Raw genomic sequence first — 17574 nt, forward strand, 5'->3', positions numbered from 1 at the left:
GCCAGGCCTCCGACGTTCAGTCCATGATGGGCGTTCAGGCAGGCTGTAGTGTACGTGCAAGGTGGAGACGGTGGCCGGCGCCTTGTCATCGACTCATCGGCGCGGCGGCGAACAAGCACTCAAGCAGGAAGACAACCAAGACCGCGGTGAGCGTGCAGCAGTAGGCTCACCAGCTCTCAAGCATCTGGTTCCCAACACTCAGCAGCCAGCACAGCTACGATGCTTGTTAGGCTACTTATTATGATGACAGCACACATTTGTTCATACTTAAGGGTAGTATATAATTGGACTTTTACCTACTTGCTACAAAGATTCACTTGCACAAAGGGGAAACGAACAATAAGGGCAGTGTCAGCCAAAATCCAGAATCCCAGAAGAAATCACTGCACCACACGCCCGCACGCCTAACTGCACAATAAAATGGCAGCACATCATGGTAAAAGCTGCAACATGTAGCTCACCAGCGTACAATATTTTTTTTTAGATAAAGGAGGTAACTCTGACCTACAATCAAACAGAATTGAAACAGGATACGAGCAAAGGACTATTATTCTCCATTTTTATACAGCTGATTTATTAAATTAAATACACCCTACATCATTAATAGTCTAATGAGAATTCTATTTCATTGGATTCTACTTCCTGATTGAGAGCGCTTCAGTTATATCCTGACTAGTACAATTTTACTCTCGTATCAATGGGCCTTCGACAGATGGGGCAATCTGCGACTTGTGGTCCACATTCCGAACATGTCTGTACCAAGGGAAAGGAAAATTCAGTTAAACCATGTAAAAAAATTATGCATGAAGGAGAACACCTGTCCACTGTATTGTTGTAGGTTTCACCTGGTGACCACAACCAAATGCCATGTCCCGGGGTTTGGAAAGGCAAACTGGGCACATCTACAGATAGTGAGACCAAGAATTTGTAATCAGATATTAGTTAAATCACAATAAGTCGTATGCACGCTATAATTGAAGATGAAAGTTTACATGGTCCCTTACTTACCACTCATTATATCACTAACATGTGAGTCCTTAAGAAAATGGGTTAAATTCCAGTGGTATAGGAGAAATTTATCCAAGAATGAAATCATAGGAAGTGCATAAGCAACAGAAGAGTTACATGTTCCATAGATTTGTATACAGCAAGTAAAACAATGTATAAAATAAAACCATAAATGAATTTATAGAGGAACGAAACCTAGAAAATACATAAGTGCTGCAAGAGTTGTGTGTTTCCAAGATTTCTTATGGAAAGTAAAAAAGAAGTGTGAACTAAAACCATCAAGGACCATCAGGGGGATAGCACCTTTTGTAAAGTTGATGCAAGATTGAACCAACTCGTAAGACATGAGTTCAGAGTGCTTTATGATAGGTTAACATTTCCAAAGGTGAGCAAGGAATCAGAAACATTTTACTTCATCATCAGAGGCTGAACCTTAAATTTTACTTTTAGTTGAACAAACAACAGTCCCGACTCATAAATTTCGTCAAAACTATTTGACTCACTTACTAACCAGACAAACATATTGATCTAATAATTTGCACTATGTTCTTCATGCTGCGCTCCACTGTAACCCTAGATTCAAATTTTTCATTATTGAACAAAAATCATTCATCAAGTTAATTATTCTAGTTTCTATAAAACTAATTGGAAAATTCAAATACTATGGAAACACTTTCTCATGTTTCACCAGTAAGAATGCCCATTTTCCACTTTTCTCAATTAGCAAATTGTATTCTACAAAGTAGAAGGATAGAAGAATTTATCATACTTGGGGTTCTGGAACTCTAGTTTCGACAGCTGGTGGGGATGTCACTGATGCTGTGATAGTTGAATCTACAGTTGGCTCCTCTCTAGGACGTGAAGGCACGCTTCGATAGCTATTTGCCCGATATGGTGCTGCTCTTGAAACAGTGCTATAACTTGCGAAGGGTGGAGGAAGTGGAACCCGCTCAGGCGATTTTGCAAGTCGACGTCTGGTTAGAAAAACAAAGATAAAAAGAATGAATTAGGTCAACAAGGACCAAGCAACAAATATGTATATGTAAATGGTCTTGCTTTCGTTTCTCCATACCCTAAAAGTCCAAGCTCTAATGTTGCCTTGTACTGCAATGGAATTTCCATGAGTGCTGAAAGGGCAAACTCCGTTTCCTTTTTGCTTTGACTTATCTTCTTTGACATGATCGCAGTGAAGTTCACAAACTATGAGAGCAAGTGTCAAAATTACTATTAGTTATTTTTCTTAATAAGCCCAAAAAAAAATGCTCCTGTAGTTCTTGCACCTACCTGGAAATTGTCAAAAGACCTAGCCGGTATGTTGTCATCAAATTCCTTCATCATGTCCCATGGACCATCTCCAACTCCAACCAGAATTATAGACAAGGGAAATTCACTATAACAAAAGAAAGGAACACACTAATATGAGATGTTGAAGCAATGCTATTTTATGAGTGTTCTGGTATATAAAATACTATATCATAAATTCATCACTTCTTCAATGCAATGACATGCAGCGCTCCAGCGCATTCGAGAAAAAAAATATAGTATAAATTTATCATGTTTTTTGTGCTGCTTGTGCAAAGGAAAGGTCAGCCTTCCATCAAATTTCCTAATCCTTATAAACCTTGGAATCTAATATATTACGCCTTTCTTGTGGCATTGTGACAACTCCAACATGGTATAACTCTACAACAACAATGCCTTTTAATCAAGCAAGTTGGTGTAGGCTAGAGATGAAACCCATTAATCTATAGTCAACTTCATATATTTTTGACATCCTATAAGTGACCCCAAGAAATGTTGACTAACACCATAAAAAAGCTGATTAAATCCTTAAGAAAATTTACTACTGTTTCTCGGAAGTCAGGAGCATTTTTTTTAGGTAAATACAGTAGGGGAGGCCCCTACTGTGTTAAATATATTAAAATAGTGTTGAAAAACTGTAACAGAAAGAAAGAAAAGAGGTTAGAACAGATCTACCGAGCAAGTGAGTTAGTTAGCGTAAGGAGTCTATCCAAGCTAGAAAAGGAGCTCTTTTATCGCTCTTGAATCTGTGAGCCTGCAGAGTAGCATCTTCTACAAGTTGATGCTTCCAAGAAGAGAGGCTTGGCTGCTTATTTTCAAAGATAAGGTTGTTTCTTTGTTTTCAAGTCAGGAGCATTTTAGCATCATAACCTATAGACATAACCAGAGTTAGATGCTCCAGGACTAAGAAATCACAATAATATGTTAATTTAATTATAAAACACTTCCATGTAAATATATGTATTCTGTAACCTTCTCATTGGCATAACAACTGAAGCACTACCTTATGCATTCTAGTCTTCTGTTCTCAAGCATTACCAAAACATAAAACCCAGGTACATAGCTCATTGGCATAAATTATTTCATTACCTGGCTTGTACAATAGCATCAACTGTCATTTGCTCCTGGGTACTTAACTGACCAAATTCGGTATCTACACTTCGTGTGACCTGTACAATTATACCTTCAGACACTGACATAGTAATAGAAAATTTTGTTTCATTTGTTTCCTCGTTCACAACAAGGAAAAAATTTGAATAGAAATATTAGTGAAAAAAGGGAGTGGACCAGGGCCTACCTGCCCATCAGCGATAATTACTAAAACATGGTATTGGCCGCCACTTTGCTCCACAATGGTTGTGGCCATTTCAATTATTGGGGCGAATGATGTAGGACCTTGAAAAATGCCAAAAATTGCATGTTGGAGAATCAATCCTAATTACAGAAGAGCCCAAATTTGATGCGAGAAGTAATCCAAGTAATACAAATCAAGGCTGTGAGGGTCCCAAGGGACTACACACAACTGTTCCCAGATTTCAAATTATATCCATGAATTTACCATTAAATATTTCCAAATAATAAGAACTAAACTGAATTTTTCATACCAGAAAGGCGAAGGTGAGGAACAATTTCTCTGTATCGAGCTAAAGCTTCCTGAAAACCATTGCATGGTCTTTCGTCAGGATAGAAAGCAAATACATCTTGGTCATGCGTAGATGCTGCATTATTGAAACCAGAACTATTAGACGTGTATAATTCCGCCATATCCTAGTAAAAGTAGCAGCACATTACCATCTCCAAAACCATAACAAGGAATTAAATTATCCTCGTCAAAAGCTGATAAGGTCTGCCCAATGATGGATATTGCCTGTTCATAAGGATTTGGGGTTTCACCAATATGATGCAGGCTCATGCCATTGAACGAATTCTTTCCTGCAAATGAAAATAGTTAGGCATCAAGATTCAAGAACAAATGTTTTCTTTCTTTGCAGATAAATTCACACAAACTACCTGTCCATTCATTACTCTTTGTGAAATCGATTCCTATGATTAAATTGGAAGACTCAAGACCAGCTTGTGCTAATGCTTCGATAACCTGTATTTTTAGTACAACATGTTAGCTTGAGCTATAGAGAATTAGAGAGCTATGCTTCACTGTGTTCAAGATGACTCTGTATGCACAACTGCACATCGCTTATGTATACAGTGCTGTAAATGGATGACATAGTAGAACACATGGGCATGGACTTGGCCAGTTACATTGCACATCGATATGGTCTCCAAAACACAACGCTGACTACAGATTTCTGTTGTGATGTTTCTATGAAACATAGTAAAATTATACAACTATGAGACTACTTTTCAAGACCAATTTACTCACTATTTTTCAACTATTCAAACTCGACACATGAAAGTAATTTGCAATGAAGTTTTCAGATCGGGCAGACGCAGCCAACCGAAAAATATAATATTAGTGACTAGAGGGAGCATAAATATTCCTGCGCTTGCCAAAATACATTGCTACAGTGTCACATTGGACAATTTTACCACCGCGATTTCAACACCTCTAGAAAAATTCTACCGTGCTGTTGTTGCAGTACAGCATTCAGGGCCTAGAAGCTTCTCTCATCAAGATTGGGCACCCTCATCCTCTCCAGTGTCGACCGTAACGAAGAAAGCAGCACTACAGATCAATTGCTCAAAATGGTGCACACCTTAAGGTTAATTATAGCACAGCAATAACCTCCTACTAGTGGAAAATTCATGTTTCACAATGGAAAATCATTAAGACTTTCACAACATCCAAGTCTGACTATTCATGTCTAAGGTTAGACATTATAAGTCCATTTTATAAGCTCAATTGCTCAAAGTGCTTAGAAATACTTGTGAAAATATCCATTGAAACTTTTGCATACTATAGTATGTTCAAATACAAGCACCACCAGAAACTTGAAAACAAATACTTTCTCTAAATAGTCGTATCCTAATATAGCATTTCCTGCTTGCAAGTTTCTTCTCTGCATAGCTCTGAACTTCAACCCATTCCACTCTTTGTGTAATCCGTCAGTGTAAAAAGAAAAGTTACAGACGTGGATTGTGTCAACTATCTTATCAAATAAGGTATTACTAAAATAATCAGAATCTTCCTCCAGACTTCACCATAAAAGGTCATTATCATCAATTAAACAGTAAAAAGAACACATGTCAGATTTTACAACCCACTTCAAAACCGGAGCTTCCATCCAATACCAACGAATTAAGTTTCAAATCCATATTCATTTGAAGCATCATATAGTTTGTCAGTTGAAATTAGCCAAACATTCGAATTCTAATCCCCTCTATATTCAACATTTGAGCCATAGGAAACATAACACATGCATATACCTCATCGAAGGAGTGGTACTGGTCAACAATCTTGGAGTACTTCCTCTCCAGCCTCGGCCGCTTACCCCCAGCTGCGGCCGCCCTCGCTGGCACCGCCCGCGTCTCCCTCAGCGGAGGCGCTGACACGGAATGCGCATGAGCCGCCGCCGGCGGCGGACGCGAGTAGGCACTCGAAGACACCACTACGTCCTCAGCCGGCGGCGGCGCGCTCGCCCGCCGCCGGAAGCTCGAGGACGAGGAGTACTCATCCGCCACGGGAGCTGAGGGCGGGTACGGAGGCGGCGGCGGGTCCCACAGCTGCTGCAGCGGCGCCGACGCCGGCTCGTAGGGGTCGCGGAGCGGCGAGGCTGGCGGCGACCTGCGCCGCGCTACCGCCGCCGCCGCCGGCTCTTGCTGCGCGTCGTCCTGCTGCTCGGCTGGTCCAACGAGGAGGCTGCCGACAATCCGGGTGGCCGTCTGCAGGACAAGGAAGAGCACCCACAGCAGGAAGGTGCCGATCTTGCCGACCACCGCCTAGCGATTCCGCGACAGGAAGCAAAAACCGCGCGCAGTCAGAGCCAAATCAAAAAAAATCTTCCGGCAGCAAGAACTGAAAAATCAAAGCTCAGCTCATCTCAGCTCAGCTCCCAAGAGAGCGAGAACCAGTCGGAGCCCAGCTTCCAAGAACAGGAGCCGTGTCTTGCAGCGCTCTGTTGGGGAATGAAGGGAGCCAAGCGCCTAGCTAATGCTTACCAAGAAGCCGCTCATGCCGAGGAGGAGGAAGAAGAGGCCGTTAGCTCAGATTGGGGGGACTGACCGCCGAGTTGGGGGACTTGGGAATGAGGGCGGTGGTGGTGGCGGCGGTGGTGCGGGGCTGGGACGCGTTGTCAGAGCGGTGGACTTGACGAGGCGGCCGAGGAAGAGGACGACGAGACTCAAATCTGTGAGCCCGTGAATGAAGAGTAGGGAGCGACGGTTGTTGCTTTCGGGTGCAGCTACTTTTGTCTTGCCAGCGGGCTTGCGTGCACTCATGGTTCGCACCATGTGACCGCACCCCCCCGTTCACTTGCCCACTCCCACACCCCGCATCCCTCCTTCCACCAAAATCTTCCTTCCCTCGCTGACCCGGGACAGGGATGCAAGACGGGAAGATTTGGGCGAGCGCCATCCTAAGGATAAAAACACAAGAGGTTAGGATTACCGCTCCATTCCCGCACCACTCCCTTCACTCCCCTTCATTTTTCTGGTGCACCTTCTCCTCTCCCTCCCTTTCTTCGACCTCAGTTCGCCATCGGGTCGAGGTCCTTCGGCACCCTACTCTTGGTCCTTCGGTGGTGTGACAGTACATCTGTGCCTCCTCTAACGATACTTCCTCCCCTCTCCCATCTAGATGTGCGCTGATATGTTGATTCATCAGTTTTTGTTTGCCGACGAGTAACCCTACCTTCTTATATTCTCAGATCTGTGCGGTGCTTCTGTTCGTGTGCATATGGATCTATATTTTCGTGATATGGATATATGTTTATTCAAACCTGTGGATTGGATTTATCGATTTATGTGGTCAGGGGATGATGCGAAAATAAAAAAAATATGAGGCCAACCTTTACTGTACCACAATTTCTTTGATCATACTACACCTTGCAATTGAATCATATTTTCATTTTATTATAAGGCATAATGGCTTGGTATGTTGTCTACCGAGGTAGAAAGCCTGGGCGTATGCAAATTGGATCACATGCCATCAACAGGTGACTGGTTATCCAAACTGTTGCTACAAGAGTTTCACTTAAAAAAAGAGGCAACTGCATTTTTTTCTTGAGTTCACTGATGATGCAGATGTCCAAGTTACTATTTTGGGTGCACAAATGGCGGTCAGCACAACACCATGACTCCGTATCATCATTGTGGTGGAGCTTTTTATTATTCTGGGGATGCTTGTAGTAATTAGTTTCTTTTGGAAATAATTTAGGCTAAACATAACACTTTATTTGCTCATGCTACTCAACATTGGTGGTAACCTCACCAAAATGGTCCTAGGGTGTTCTGAACATCTGCCATTCATCCTACCAAATAAGACCTCTTGTGCCAACTAATACACGAAAACGATCCATCCAATTTAACCAAACAACAGCTTGGCTCATTCAGAACGACAGCAATGTGCAACCAAACTAACGCAAGTGCATCAGGCCATCCCGCCTTCTACTAGCTGGTACCACCCCTCCATCTTATATGTCTCACCCCTTTGCAACCAATCACACCCTCAGGTCAGTAATAACGTGCGAGTTGTTGCTAAACGCTGCCTGGCTTGCTGCGTAAATGCTGGGAAACGGATTTTCTAGGTGACTGCCTGGTATCACGAAAACTTGAGCCAAAATAAGAAAACACTACATACTTACTCTGTCCACTTATACGAAGACTTTCATGTTTAAAAATGTCTACAAATATAAGGGCATTGATCAACAAAAAATAGGCAGGATTTAAGATAACATTTCATAGCATAGATTATAACAGGCAGGATTTTAATTGCATCCCTATGATGGACGATGTTGGGGATCGCCAAAAAGATCAGCACCCTCGAACGTCTGCTCTAAGCCTCGAGAGATTACCTTTCGAATCTTTGAAACCTCGAGGATTGTGGTGGGCGAGTGATCCTCGAACCCTCGCATATTCCTAGCTCATACCATATTATGAGGGTTATGAATGCCGAAAAGGTTGGAAGGTTTATCATGTGGTAAGCTTCGAAGTTCTGAATCTAACACCAAACACAAGCTTGTGTGCTTTTATTCTTTACACTGGAAAAAAATCAGGATATTACTGTGTGAGGGTAACCATAGAAGGTTTCCACTTTATTAGGAAAATGGTCCTAGCTAGGTCATTAGTGATTTTGGTGATTATGTGTCAACACTAACCTATGGGCCTAGCAATGTTTGTGAGTAAACAAAGTTTAGTCACATGGATGCAAGAAAATAGACTTGGGTGATCAAACACATCAAAATAAAGGTCAGAGGACATGTGCAAAATCCTAGAAGACCTCAAAGCAACCCAAGACATCATAAAAGAGAAGCAAGGCAAAGACACACGAAGAAATGAAGCTAAACAGTGAAGATTTATCATAGTCGCAATATCAGAGTATAAGTCAGTGATCATAGTATGAATCGGTGATGGCCATGAAGGGATCATAGTATGAATAAGTGACTGGCAAGGTTTGCAGTCAACACGTATCATAGGATGATACGGTGATCACAGTCGCAATCATAGTATGAATCGGTTTGCTCGGCTTGGCTCGGCTCGGCATCGGCTCAAATTTGGCTCTAGAAGTTTTTATGCATGCACCAAATGATACGGTGATTACAGTCGCAATATCAGAGTATCAATCGGTGACCACCGATCGACCGATTGATACAGTGATGGCTATGAAGGGCCATAGTATATGTCGGTGATCACTATTTTTGGTGATCGTTGGAGTAACGGCTAGTTTTTTTGGTTGGCTCTATATATACCCCATGCCCGACCATTTGAAGTGTGTTAGAGCTTGGAGAAGCTTTAGGCTTGGTTCTCACATACACACAAGTGCTCTAGCCACCAAAGTGCTGAAGAGAAAATTAAGGCAATTAGCATAAAGTTTAGGTCTTGATTAATGCTAGTTTAGGCCTATTAGCGCATTGCTTTAGGGATTAGCCTAGAGTTAGGTGAAGTTTGCACACCTCCTTTGTATCGGTGCTTGCGCACACCAAGAGTTGTAAATCCGGGACTTGTAAGTCGTGCGAGACCCTCCAACCGCGTTTGTAGAGTGGCCGCTGATGCTTGTGAGAGGGAGAAGAGGCTCTCGGAGTTTTGCCCAAGCTCTGCCAAGCGAAGAGCAGCAAGTAGCATCCGGGAGAGGCTAGGTGACCAACTTGTGCGTGGGGAAGGCTCGTCGGCTATCCTACGGACCGGGGAGTTTATGCCCTTGCATGGGCATTCTCTTCGAGAGGGGCTCCAACAATGAGGACTAGTGGAAAGTTTTGCTTTCCGATACCTAGTAAAAATCATCGTGTCGTCGTGCCGGGAGTTTGCCTTCTCTACCTCATTTACCATCCGCATTTCTTTTTGCACTTTACATTCCGCGTTTAGCTTTCCCAGAATTGCCATGTGCAGTTTATAGGATTGGAACCTAGGGTGCAAAACTCTTTTATGGTAGAGATAGCAACACATAGAAAATCCTAGTGTACATCTAGATAGAAATTGGAATAGATTTTTATATATGCTTGAAGCATGTTCGCATGTCATGTTTTCTAGAGGAGAAAGGCTTTGGTGTTTGGAGAGTGACGAAACATGGAATGGGACCCCTAGCTTGGCTGAACAATCCCACCAAGATCGATGAAAAAGAGTTGCATCTCAATGCTATTGCTCGGAATTCAATTTTTGAATCTCTTAGCATTGAGGTGTTTAATAAAGTCTATAAGCTTGAAAGTACACACGAAATATGGACCACGCTCATAGAGCTCCACAACGGCACGGGTGATGTTAAAGAGCAAAAGTATAGCTTGATCAAAGAAGCTTTTGATTCTTTCAAAATGTTGCCTAATGAATTAGCTAATGACTTGTACTCAAGTTTGAATGTTATTGTCAATAAGCTAAATGTAATAGGTTTGACCAAGCTATCTGATGTGGACGTCTCAAGAAAGATCATCCATGTTCTTCTCAAGGATAAGTACGCCGCCATCATCACTTACTTCCATTGCTTCGAAGACATGAACAAGTTGAAGCTAACCAAGATCTTGAACAAGATTATTGCTCATGAGCTATCTATAAAGATTACCAAAAGCCATTCTCCCTCAAGTAAAGATCTTGTTACATCAAGCAAAGAAGAGAAGGAGAAGCAAAAGGAAGAGAAAAGTGAAGATAAGAAAGAATCTTCCACATCAAGCAACAAGGCTCAAGAGCAAGCATCAAGTTCAAGCTCAACCTCAAGTGAGGCTTCAAGTTCAAGTGATGAAGAAGAAGAAAGTGATGATGAGGTGGAAGGTAAAGAGGATGATCAAGCTAGTAGTAGCAACTCCTTCGATGATGAAGAGGTCAAGCAACTTGTGAAAGGAGTAAACAAGCTACTCAAGAAGCTAAAATCAAAGGGTATCCCTACGAAACTATTGGTTTGGAACAACCTAAGAGAAAAGAAGAAGGAATGTCTTGGTTATGGTGAGGAGGGACACTACATTGAGTATTGTCCGTTGATGGAGAAGGGACACAAGCAAAGAAAGAAAGAAAGAAAAGAAAGGAAAAATGAGAGGAAGGCAAGCAAGAAGAGGGCCTTCACAAGCATTGCAAAAGGTGGGTTTGATATGACAAGCTCTAGTAATGAAGAAACCCACCGCAAGCCACGTGTTTTCTTATCATCATCAAGCTCATCGCACATTTGCCTAATGGCCAAAGGTATGAATAAGAGCGATATAAGTGATGATGACTCCTCCCCTTCCATTCATGAGCTTGCGGATGTTGTTTGTAATCAAGAGGTAGTAATAACAAAACTTCTTACTAAAAATAAGGAACTCAAAGAAAAATTGGCTAGTTCATCATCCAGTTATAAATAATTGGCCAAAAGGTTTGATGAGATCATTGACCAAAATGATGAGCTAACTAAGAAAATTGAGGTCCTTGAACAAGCTAAAACTACCTTTAACAAGGCATCCACACTGTCGGATTTATAAGCTCGGTAGTTCACCAGGGGGTTACCCAAGTGGTTGACTTGTAGGTGAGGGTCATTGCAAAAGAACTCAAAGGTGATCACGAGAACACAAAAGGGGACACAAGGGTTTTAGATAAGTTTGGACCTCCGGAGAGTAATACCTTACGTCCTGTATGCGTGGATTATATTGCTTCGTATGAGATGAGTTTCGATGCCCTCGAGAGGCTCCCTTTGCCGCCTTATATAGGCTGACAACCAGGAGTTACAAGTTGGTTTGAATCTAACTACTCGGTAGTTACATGGAAGGTAATCTGAGTCGTACTACCAAACGTGTTCCATGATATAAGAGTAGATTTGGACTATCTTGTTACCTTGACGTGTACTCCAAGTAACTTCATGTCCTTGACCCATATGTCCTGGTCGGCGGGCCTACTCGTCAGGTCCAGCCAGTATCCTGGTCGGTGGGGACCCATGGGGTACCCATATCCCTCACACACCTTTTCAAAATAAATCTAAAAAGGATGCCTATACTTCTTGCATTGATTTAATTGATAAATCTTACTCAACATCTTGCAATGAGACTTGTGCTAAGAATGTTATTGAAGAAACATGTGATGATCTCATTGCTCAAGAAAATGATGAGCTCAGAGAAGTGGAAAGGCTCATGAAGGACTTGACAAGGCTCAAGGATAAGGAGAAAGTAAATGAAAGCAAGAAACAACCTTCTCAAGATAACCATCCCAAGATGGTGAAGAAACTTGAGAAGGGTGCAACCGTGACATGCTACTATGCCATCAACAAGACCACAAGTCCTATGAGTGCAAGAACAAGAAGAAGGGGGAGCGAAAGAAGAAAGTCAACTTCAACATCAAGCCTTACTTAAACGTTGACATGAAGAAGAGCACACCCTACCTCCTAAAGAAGAAAGATGACAAGGTGATGGCTCACTTGATCAACAAAGCAAGGAAAGGGGTGGAACCAACCTAACTGGGTGCCCAAGGAAATCATCACTACCATGAAGGGATCCAAAAAGGTTTGGGTTCCAAAGGAGACTTAAAGTCCGCGGGACTCGGAAGGATTTGGAGACTTGGCCACAAAACAAGAGTATTTCATGCAAGTGCCAGGTTAATCAAGATTTGAAGCAAGTTGCAAATCATTGATGAATCCAATACCCAAATCCTCCAAAGATAACTAGGTAACTAGATGTCTTTCATGCACTTTCAATTAGCATCTAGTTCCTATACTTGTCTAGGATTGCATCAGCATATTTTATTTCCTTTGCGTTTTCTAGTGTGCAATTTCATATGGTAGGTTGCTTGTGTTTATCTCTAACCCTTGAGCAACCTACATGGTTCATTTGTTGTAGGAAAATGGCACTTGTGCTTATTTCATATCTTATGAGCCTAGTTAAAGTCATAGGATAACTTTCCAATGTCGTTATTGACTAGTGCATGTCTCTCACAAGTAATTCAAATACTTGTATGCATATATTTAGGGGGAGTTATCTTATTTGTGATTTTGAGACTAACATTGTTTGCAAGCTTATCATGTGCTTAGTCTCATATTGAAAGAAATGAATCTCCGGAGATATGCAAGCCTTATCCTACAAATGGCACCTAAATATTCACTTGGTATCTTTGTCTACAACGATATCATGCATTTCAATTCATTTAAAGCTATCTTCATGCATAATATAGATTAAAATCCCCATCTTATCTTAATTGACTAGTTGTGCATATGCTTTGCCATCCACTATATATATGCACATACTTAGGGGGGAACTTAGTCTATGTTATGTGAGTTTCATGATCATGATCTTATTTGCCTTCCATATCCAAAAGATCATGATCTAAACTCTCCCTTGTGCTTTTCATGTCTTTCTTTTTCGGTGTTTGATTCCAAAGGTGGAGAATTTTAGCGACCAAAGCAAGTAAACCTTGAAGGGGGAGCATGCAAGAAAGCAAGAACCTCAAGTGTAGGGGAGATTGTACATTTCAAGCTTGAGGGAGATTGCAAGAATTTGGTCCAAGAAAGGGAGAAAAGTGGCATTGGGAATTTGGTCCAAGAAAAGGAGAAAATTGGCATTGGAATAAGGGGGAGCTTTATGACCACATGAGCACATGAGGGGAATTTCAAATTCGTTTTCAAATTGGTAAGAGCAAGGTATGGTTTAGTTCAATTTGGTATTTATCGCATATTTAAATTAGCATATGTTCTTGCTCTTGCATTGCATCCAAGCAAGTAGTTATTTTCAATTTCCCTATTATTGCTTGCTTTGGTTGTATTGGCATCAATCACCAAAAAGGGTAAGATTGTAAACAAAATGGTCCTAGCTAGGCCATTAGTGATTTTGGTGATTGTGTGTCAACACTAACCTATGGGCCTAACAATGTTTGTGAGTATATAAGGTTGAGTCATATGGATGCAAGAAAATAGACTTGGGTGATCAAACACATCAAAACAAAGGTCAAGAGGACATGTGCAAGGCCTTAGAAGACCTTAAAGCAACCCAAGACATCATAAAAGAGAAGCGGGGCAAAGACACATGAAGAAATGAAGCAAAACAGTGAACATTCATCACAGTCGCAATATCAGAGTATCAATCAGTAATCACAGTCGCAATATCAGAGTATCAGTCGGTGATCATAGTATCAATCAGTGATGGCCATGAAGGGATCATAGTATGAATTAGTGACTGGCAAGGTTTGAAGTCAACACGCATCATAGGATGATACGGTGATCACAGTCACAATCATAGTATGAATCAGTGTGATCGGCTCGGCTCGGCTCGGCTCGGCATCGGCTCAAATTCGGCTCTCGAAGTTTTTATGCATGTACCAAATGATACGGTGATCATAGTCGCAATATCAGAGTACCAATCGGTGACCACTGATTGGTACGGTGATGGCTATGAAGGGTCATAGTATAAGCCGGTGATCACTATTTTTGTGACCGTTGGAGCAACGGCTAGGTTTTTGGGTTGGCTCCATATATACCCCATTGCCTAGCCATTTGAAGTGTGTTAGAGCTTAGAGAAGCTATAGGCTTGATTCTCACATACACACAAAGTCATGTAGCCACCAAATTGCTCAAGAGAAGATTAAGACAATTAGCATAAAGCTTATATCTTGATTAGTGCTAGTTTAAGCCTATTAGTGCATTGCTTTAGGGATTAGCCTAGAGTTAGGCGAGGTTTGCACACCTTCTTTGTATCAGTGCTTGCGCACATCAAGAATTGTAAATTCGAGGCTTGTAAGTCTTGCGAGACCCTCTAACCACGTTTGTGGAGTGGCCGCTGGTGCTTGTGAGAGGAAGGAGAGACCCTCGGCGTTTTACCGAAGCTCTACCAAGTGAAGAGCGGCAAGGAGCGTCCGAGAGAGGCTAGGCGGATACCCACTTGCGTGTGGGGAAGGCATGTCGGCTATCCTATGGAGTTACTTGATCGGGAAGTTTATGCCCTTGCACGGGCATATTCTTTGAGAGGGACTCCAACAATGAGAACTAGTGGAAAGCTTTGCTTTCTGATACCTCAATAAAAATCGCCGTGTCGCCACGCTGGGAGTTTGCCATCTCTACCTCATTTACCTTCTGCATTTCATATTGCACTTTACATTTTGCGTTTACCTTTCCTAGAATTGTCATGTGTAGTTTATAGGTTTGGAACCTACGGTGCAAAACTCTTTTACGGTAGAGATAGCAACATATAAAAAATCCTAGTGCATATCTAGATAGAAATTGGACTAGGTTTTTATATGTGCTTGGAGCCTTAATTTTTAGAACACCCAATTCAACCCTCTTTTTAGGGTGTCATGGTCCCTTCACACCTGAGGGGAAGCAAGGATGGAGCCTCGAACGTGGATCTCTTGCCTCAATCCTCGCTGGTTCATATTAGTAGGAAGTCAAGCTCCTGCAGATGAAGTTCCGAGGTTCCAGGCAGGTGGCGTGAGAAACGTGACCACGTGGAGAAGTTCAATTTGAACACGTGTACCCTAATGACCTTTGTGTACGGCATATTCTAGGAATGTAGTAGTTGAGTGAGGGTATTTTTGGAATGTAAAGTAGGCCAACGGTCACTGTAAAAGGGGAGCCCTATCCCGTTATAAAAGGGGATCACTTTTTTGATGGAAGAGAGAGCATTATTTCCATTCAAACCCTAAATCTGTTCGGTGTCAAATTCGTTTGAGACCAACAAACGACATGAGTGTTGAAAGTACCGGATGTTATTTTAGGCCATTCTCAATGGGCATTTCACATTGGTGTTTCCAAGAATGCCATATAAGTAAGATTCTATTTAATTCATAGTTGAAATAGCTCCACATGATGCAAAGTTTTATTGTTTGTTGTTTTCAAAGCTACATGCAAGACACATGGTATCTCGGAAATAGTGTATACAGGGTTTCATGGTGATGAAACTGCATTCACCTCTCTCTTCATTAATTCTTTGACACATCAAAAAACGTTGACATGTCATCCTATTTAATAATAAGAATGAAACTCCCACCGAGAATGATCTTATATAAGGCGTATGTACCCATAACCATTCACTCCTGGTGTTACCTAGTTTAAGTAATCATGATCAGACTCCCCTACCATTGATCATTAATATCTAGTGCATAAGATTTTTATACCATCAGCATATGAATGATATACTTTTTATTAGTTACAAAAGAAATTTGAAAATATAAAAAAATGCTCACCTTAATATATTATTTATTGGAGACCACACCTTGTAAAAAAAAAGAGTCATACGTTATATTCTAGAAGAATGTGTTAAAGGAGTTAAAGTATTGTTCTCGTACCTAATAATTTCAGGTGGGCCAATTGCTTACAAAGTATAGCTTTACTTCCCACCTTGACGAGATTTTTTATGTATAAATCATCGCGTCACTTTGTGTGATTATTCCAGTTTACTTGTTAGCTTCTACTCGTGTAAAAGTTCACAGCAAGTGTGATTTGCTTGATTTCCATTTCAAACATCTTTCCTTCATCGGTTGCTGTTACATGGTAAGATGCAGAAACGCAGTTCTCGGAGTGGTTGATTTCTTTTATACCACTTCGTTGACTCTACTGGGTTGGTGGTCAGCGTTCAGCAAAGTTGATAGAACTTGGGGGTAGTGGTTATCTACTTTCTCCAACAAAGATTGGAGTGGTTGGAATCGCACTATTAAAAAAACAATCTCTTTCCTAAAGGAAACCGAAGGCAGCACGGCTAATGGGCCGGGTGTTTGCTATGAGAAACGACGGCTGCTTCCTCCTTGTGCGTTCGAAGTGACAATGACAACTGGACTGCAACCATGGAATTGCTGCCGAGCCCAACACTTTGCTCATGGCTCAAGGACCTGATGCACTGCAGCAATCTTCCTTCAAGGCTTCAACTGGACTGATGATGATGGATCCAGAATTCCAGATGTCTATATAGCTACACGCCTACGGCTACGCTGGACATACTTTGGCAGTTTGACTTGCGGACAAGCAGATTCTCCCCGTGGCGGTAGTGTAACGCCTGGCGCCATTTCTCTCCGGCGGCCACAGCATGCATCCTAGCTGTGCACTTGGGAGTCTCAGGTTGATTGCATTGCTGAAGGACGCTCAAGTGTACGATATTTTATAGGGTGTTACTAGCGCCCGGACGTCCGATCCGGAGCACTAGCGTCGGATGATTGGGAAGCAGAAATAATTCCGCTGCAACATGCGTCATATGTTGCATGCAACATGCAAAAAAAATAAAAATTCTGGGAACAAAGTTTTGACACATAAAAGAAACCCATCGCAATATTTGTGAATGTTTCGATCAACGTTTCGTTGGAAAAATTCCTTTAATCTAAAACATGTCGCAACACTTTGTACAACCTCATACATCATCTAATGCAACATCTCGATTTTACAGTTGCAACATCCCGAACCCAGAAATAAAATTATCATCAACTTTTGTAAAAAAAAAAAACACCGTCAACCATGCAACATAAAAATATTACTATTGCAACATCTCAGGTTAGATACTGTAACATCAAAAAAATCGAACATACTATAGAACATCTAAAAATCAGTGTTGTAACATCAATAAAAACATGTTGAAACAACTGAAAAAAGCAGTTGCAACATCTGTAAAATCCTACTGTAACCTTGAAAATGGTACCACAATCTCCATCCATACAGAACAGAATCGGACTCAGTTATGAAATATTCACACAAATCTATTGCAACAATTCGATTAGCTCTTGAAACATCCGGTAAAG

General features: G+C 41.6%; 1 protein-coding gene across 1 annotated transcript; it reads right to left on the reverse strand.

Moving 5' to 3' along the window:
- Positions 1-399: 399 nt before the first annotated feature.
- LOC101764984 (E3 ubiquitin-protein ligase RGLG2) lies at positions 400-6656 on the reverse strand. The gene is made up of 12 exons (XM_004962543.4): positions 6427-6656; positions 5695-6207; positions 4321-4405; positions 4102-4242; positions 3915-4028; positions 3608-3705; positions 3400-3479; positions 2293-2398; positions 2081-2208; positions 1778-1982; positions 846-902; positions 400-753 (listed from the first exon to the last, which is right to left on the reverse strand). Exons 1-12 carry the CDS (start codon positions 6439-6441, stop codon positions 673-675), a joined length of 1623 nt encoding a protein of 540 aa, XP_004962600.1. The 5' UTR covers positions 6442-6656; the 3' UTR covers positions 400-672.
- Positions 6657-17574: the final 10918 nt, after the last annotated feature.

Source organism: Setaria italica, chromosome III (genome assembly GCF_000263155.2).
Source record: "Setaria italica strain Yugu1 chromosome III, Setaria_italica_v2.0, whole genome shotgun sequence".
Lineage (NCBI taxonomy): Eukaryota > Viridiplantae > Streptophyta > Magnoliopsida > Poales > Poaceae > Setaria > Setaria italica.

What these genes read in the sequence shown, in the direction of transcription:
- LOC101764984 (XM_004962543.4), bottom strand. An exon ending in TTGTTATGGTTTTGGAGATG is followed by an intron (nt 4,029 to 4,101) that starts GTAATGTGCTGC and finishes TCAATAATGCAG; the next exon opens with CATCTACGCATGACCAAGAT. An exon ending in GGTCTTTTGACAATTTCCAG is followed by an intron (nt 2,209 to 2,292) that starts GTAGGTGCAAGA and finishes TTGCTCTCATAG; the next exon opens with TTTGTGAACTTCACTGCGAT.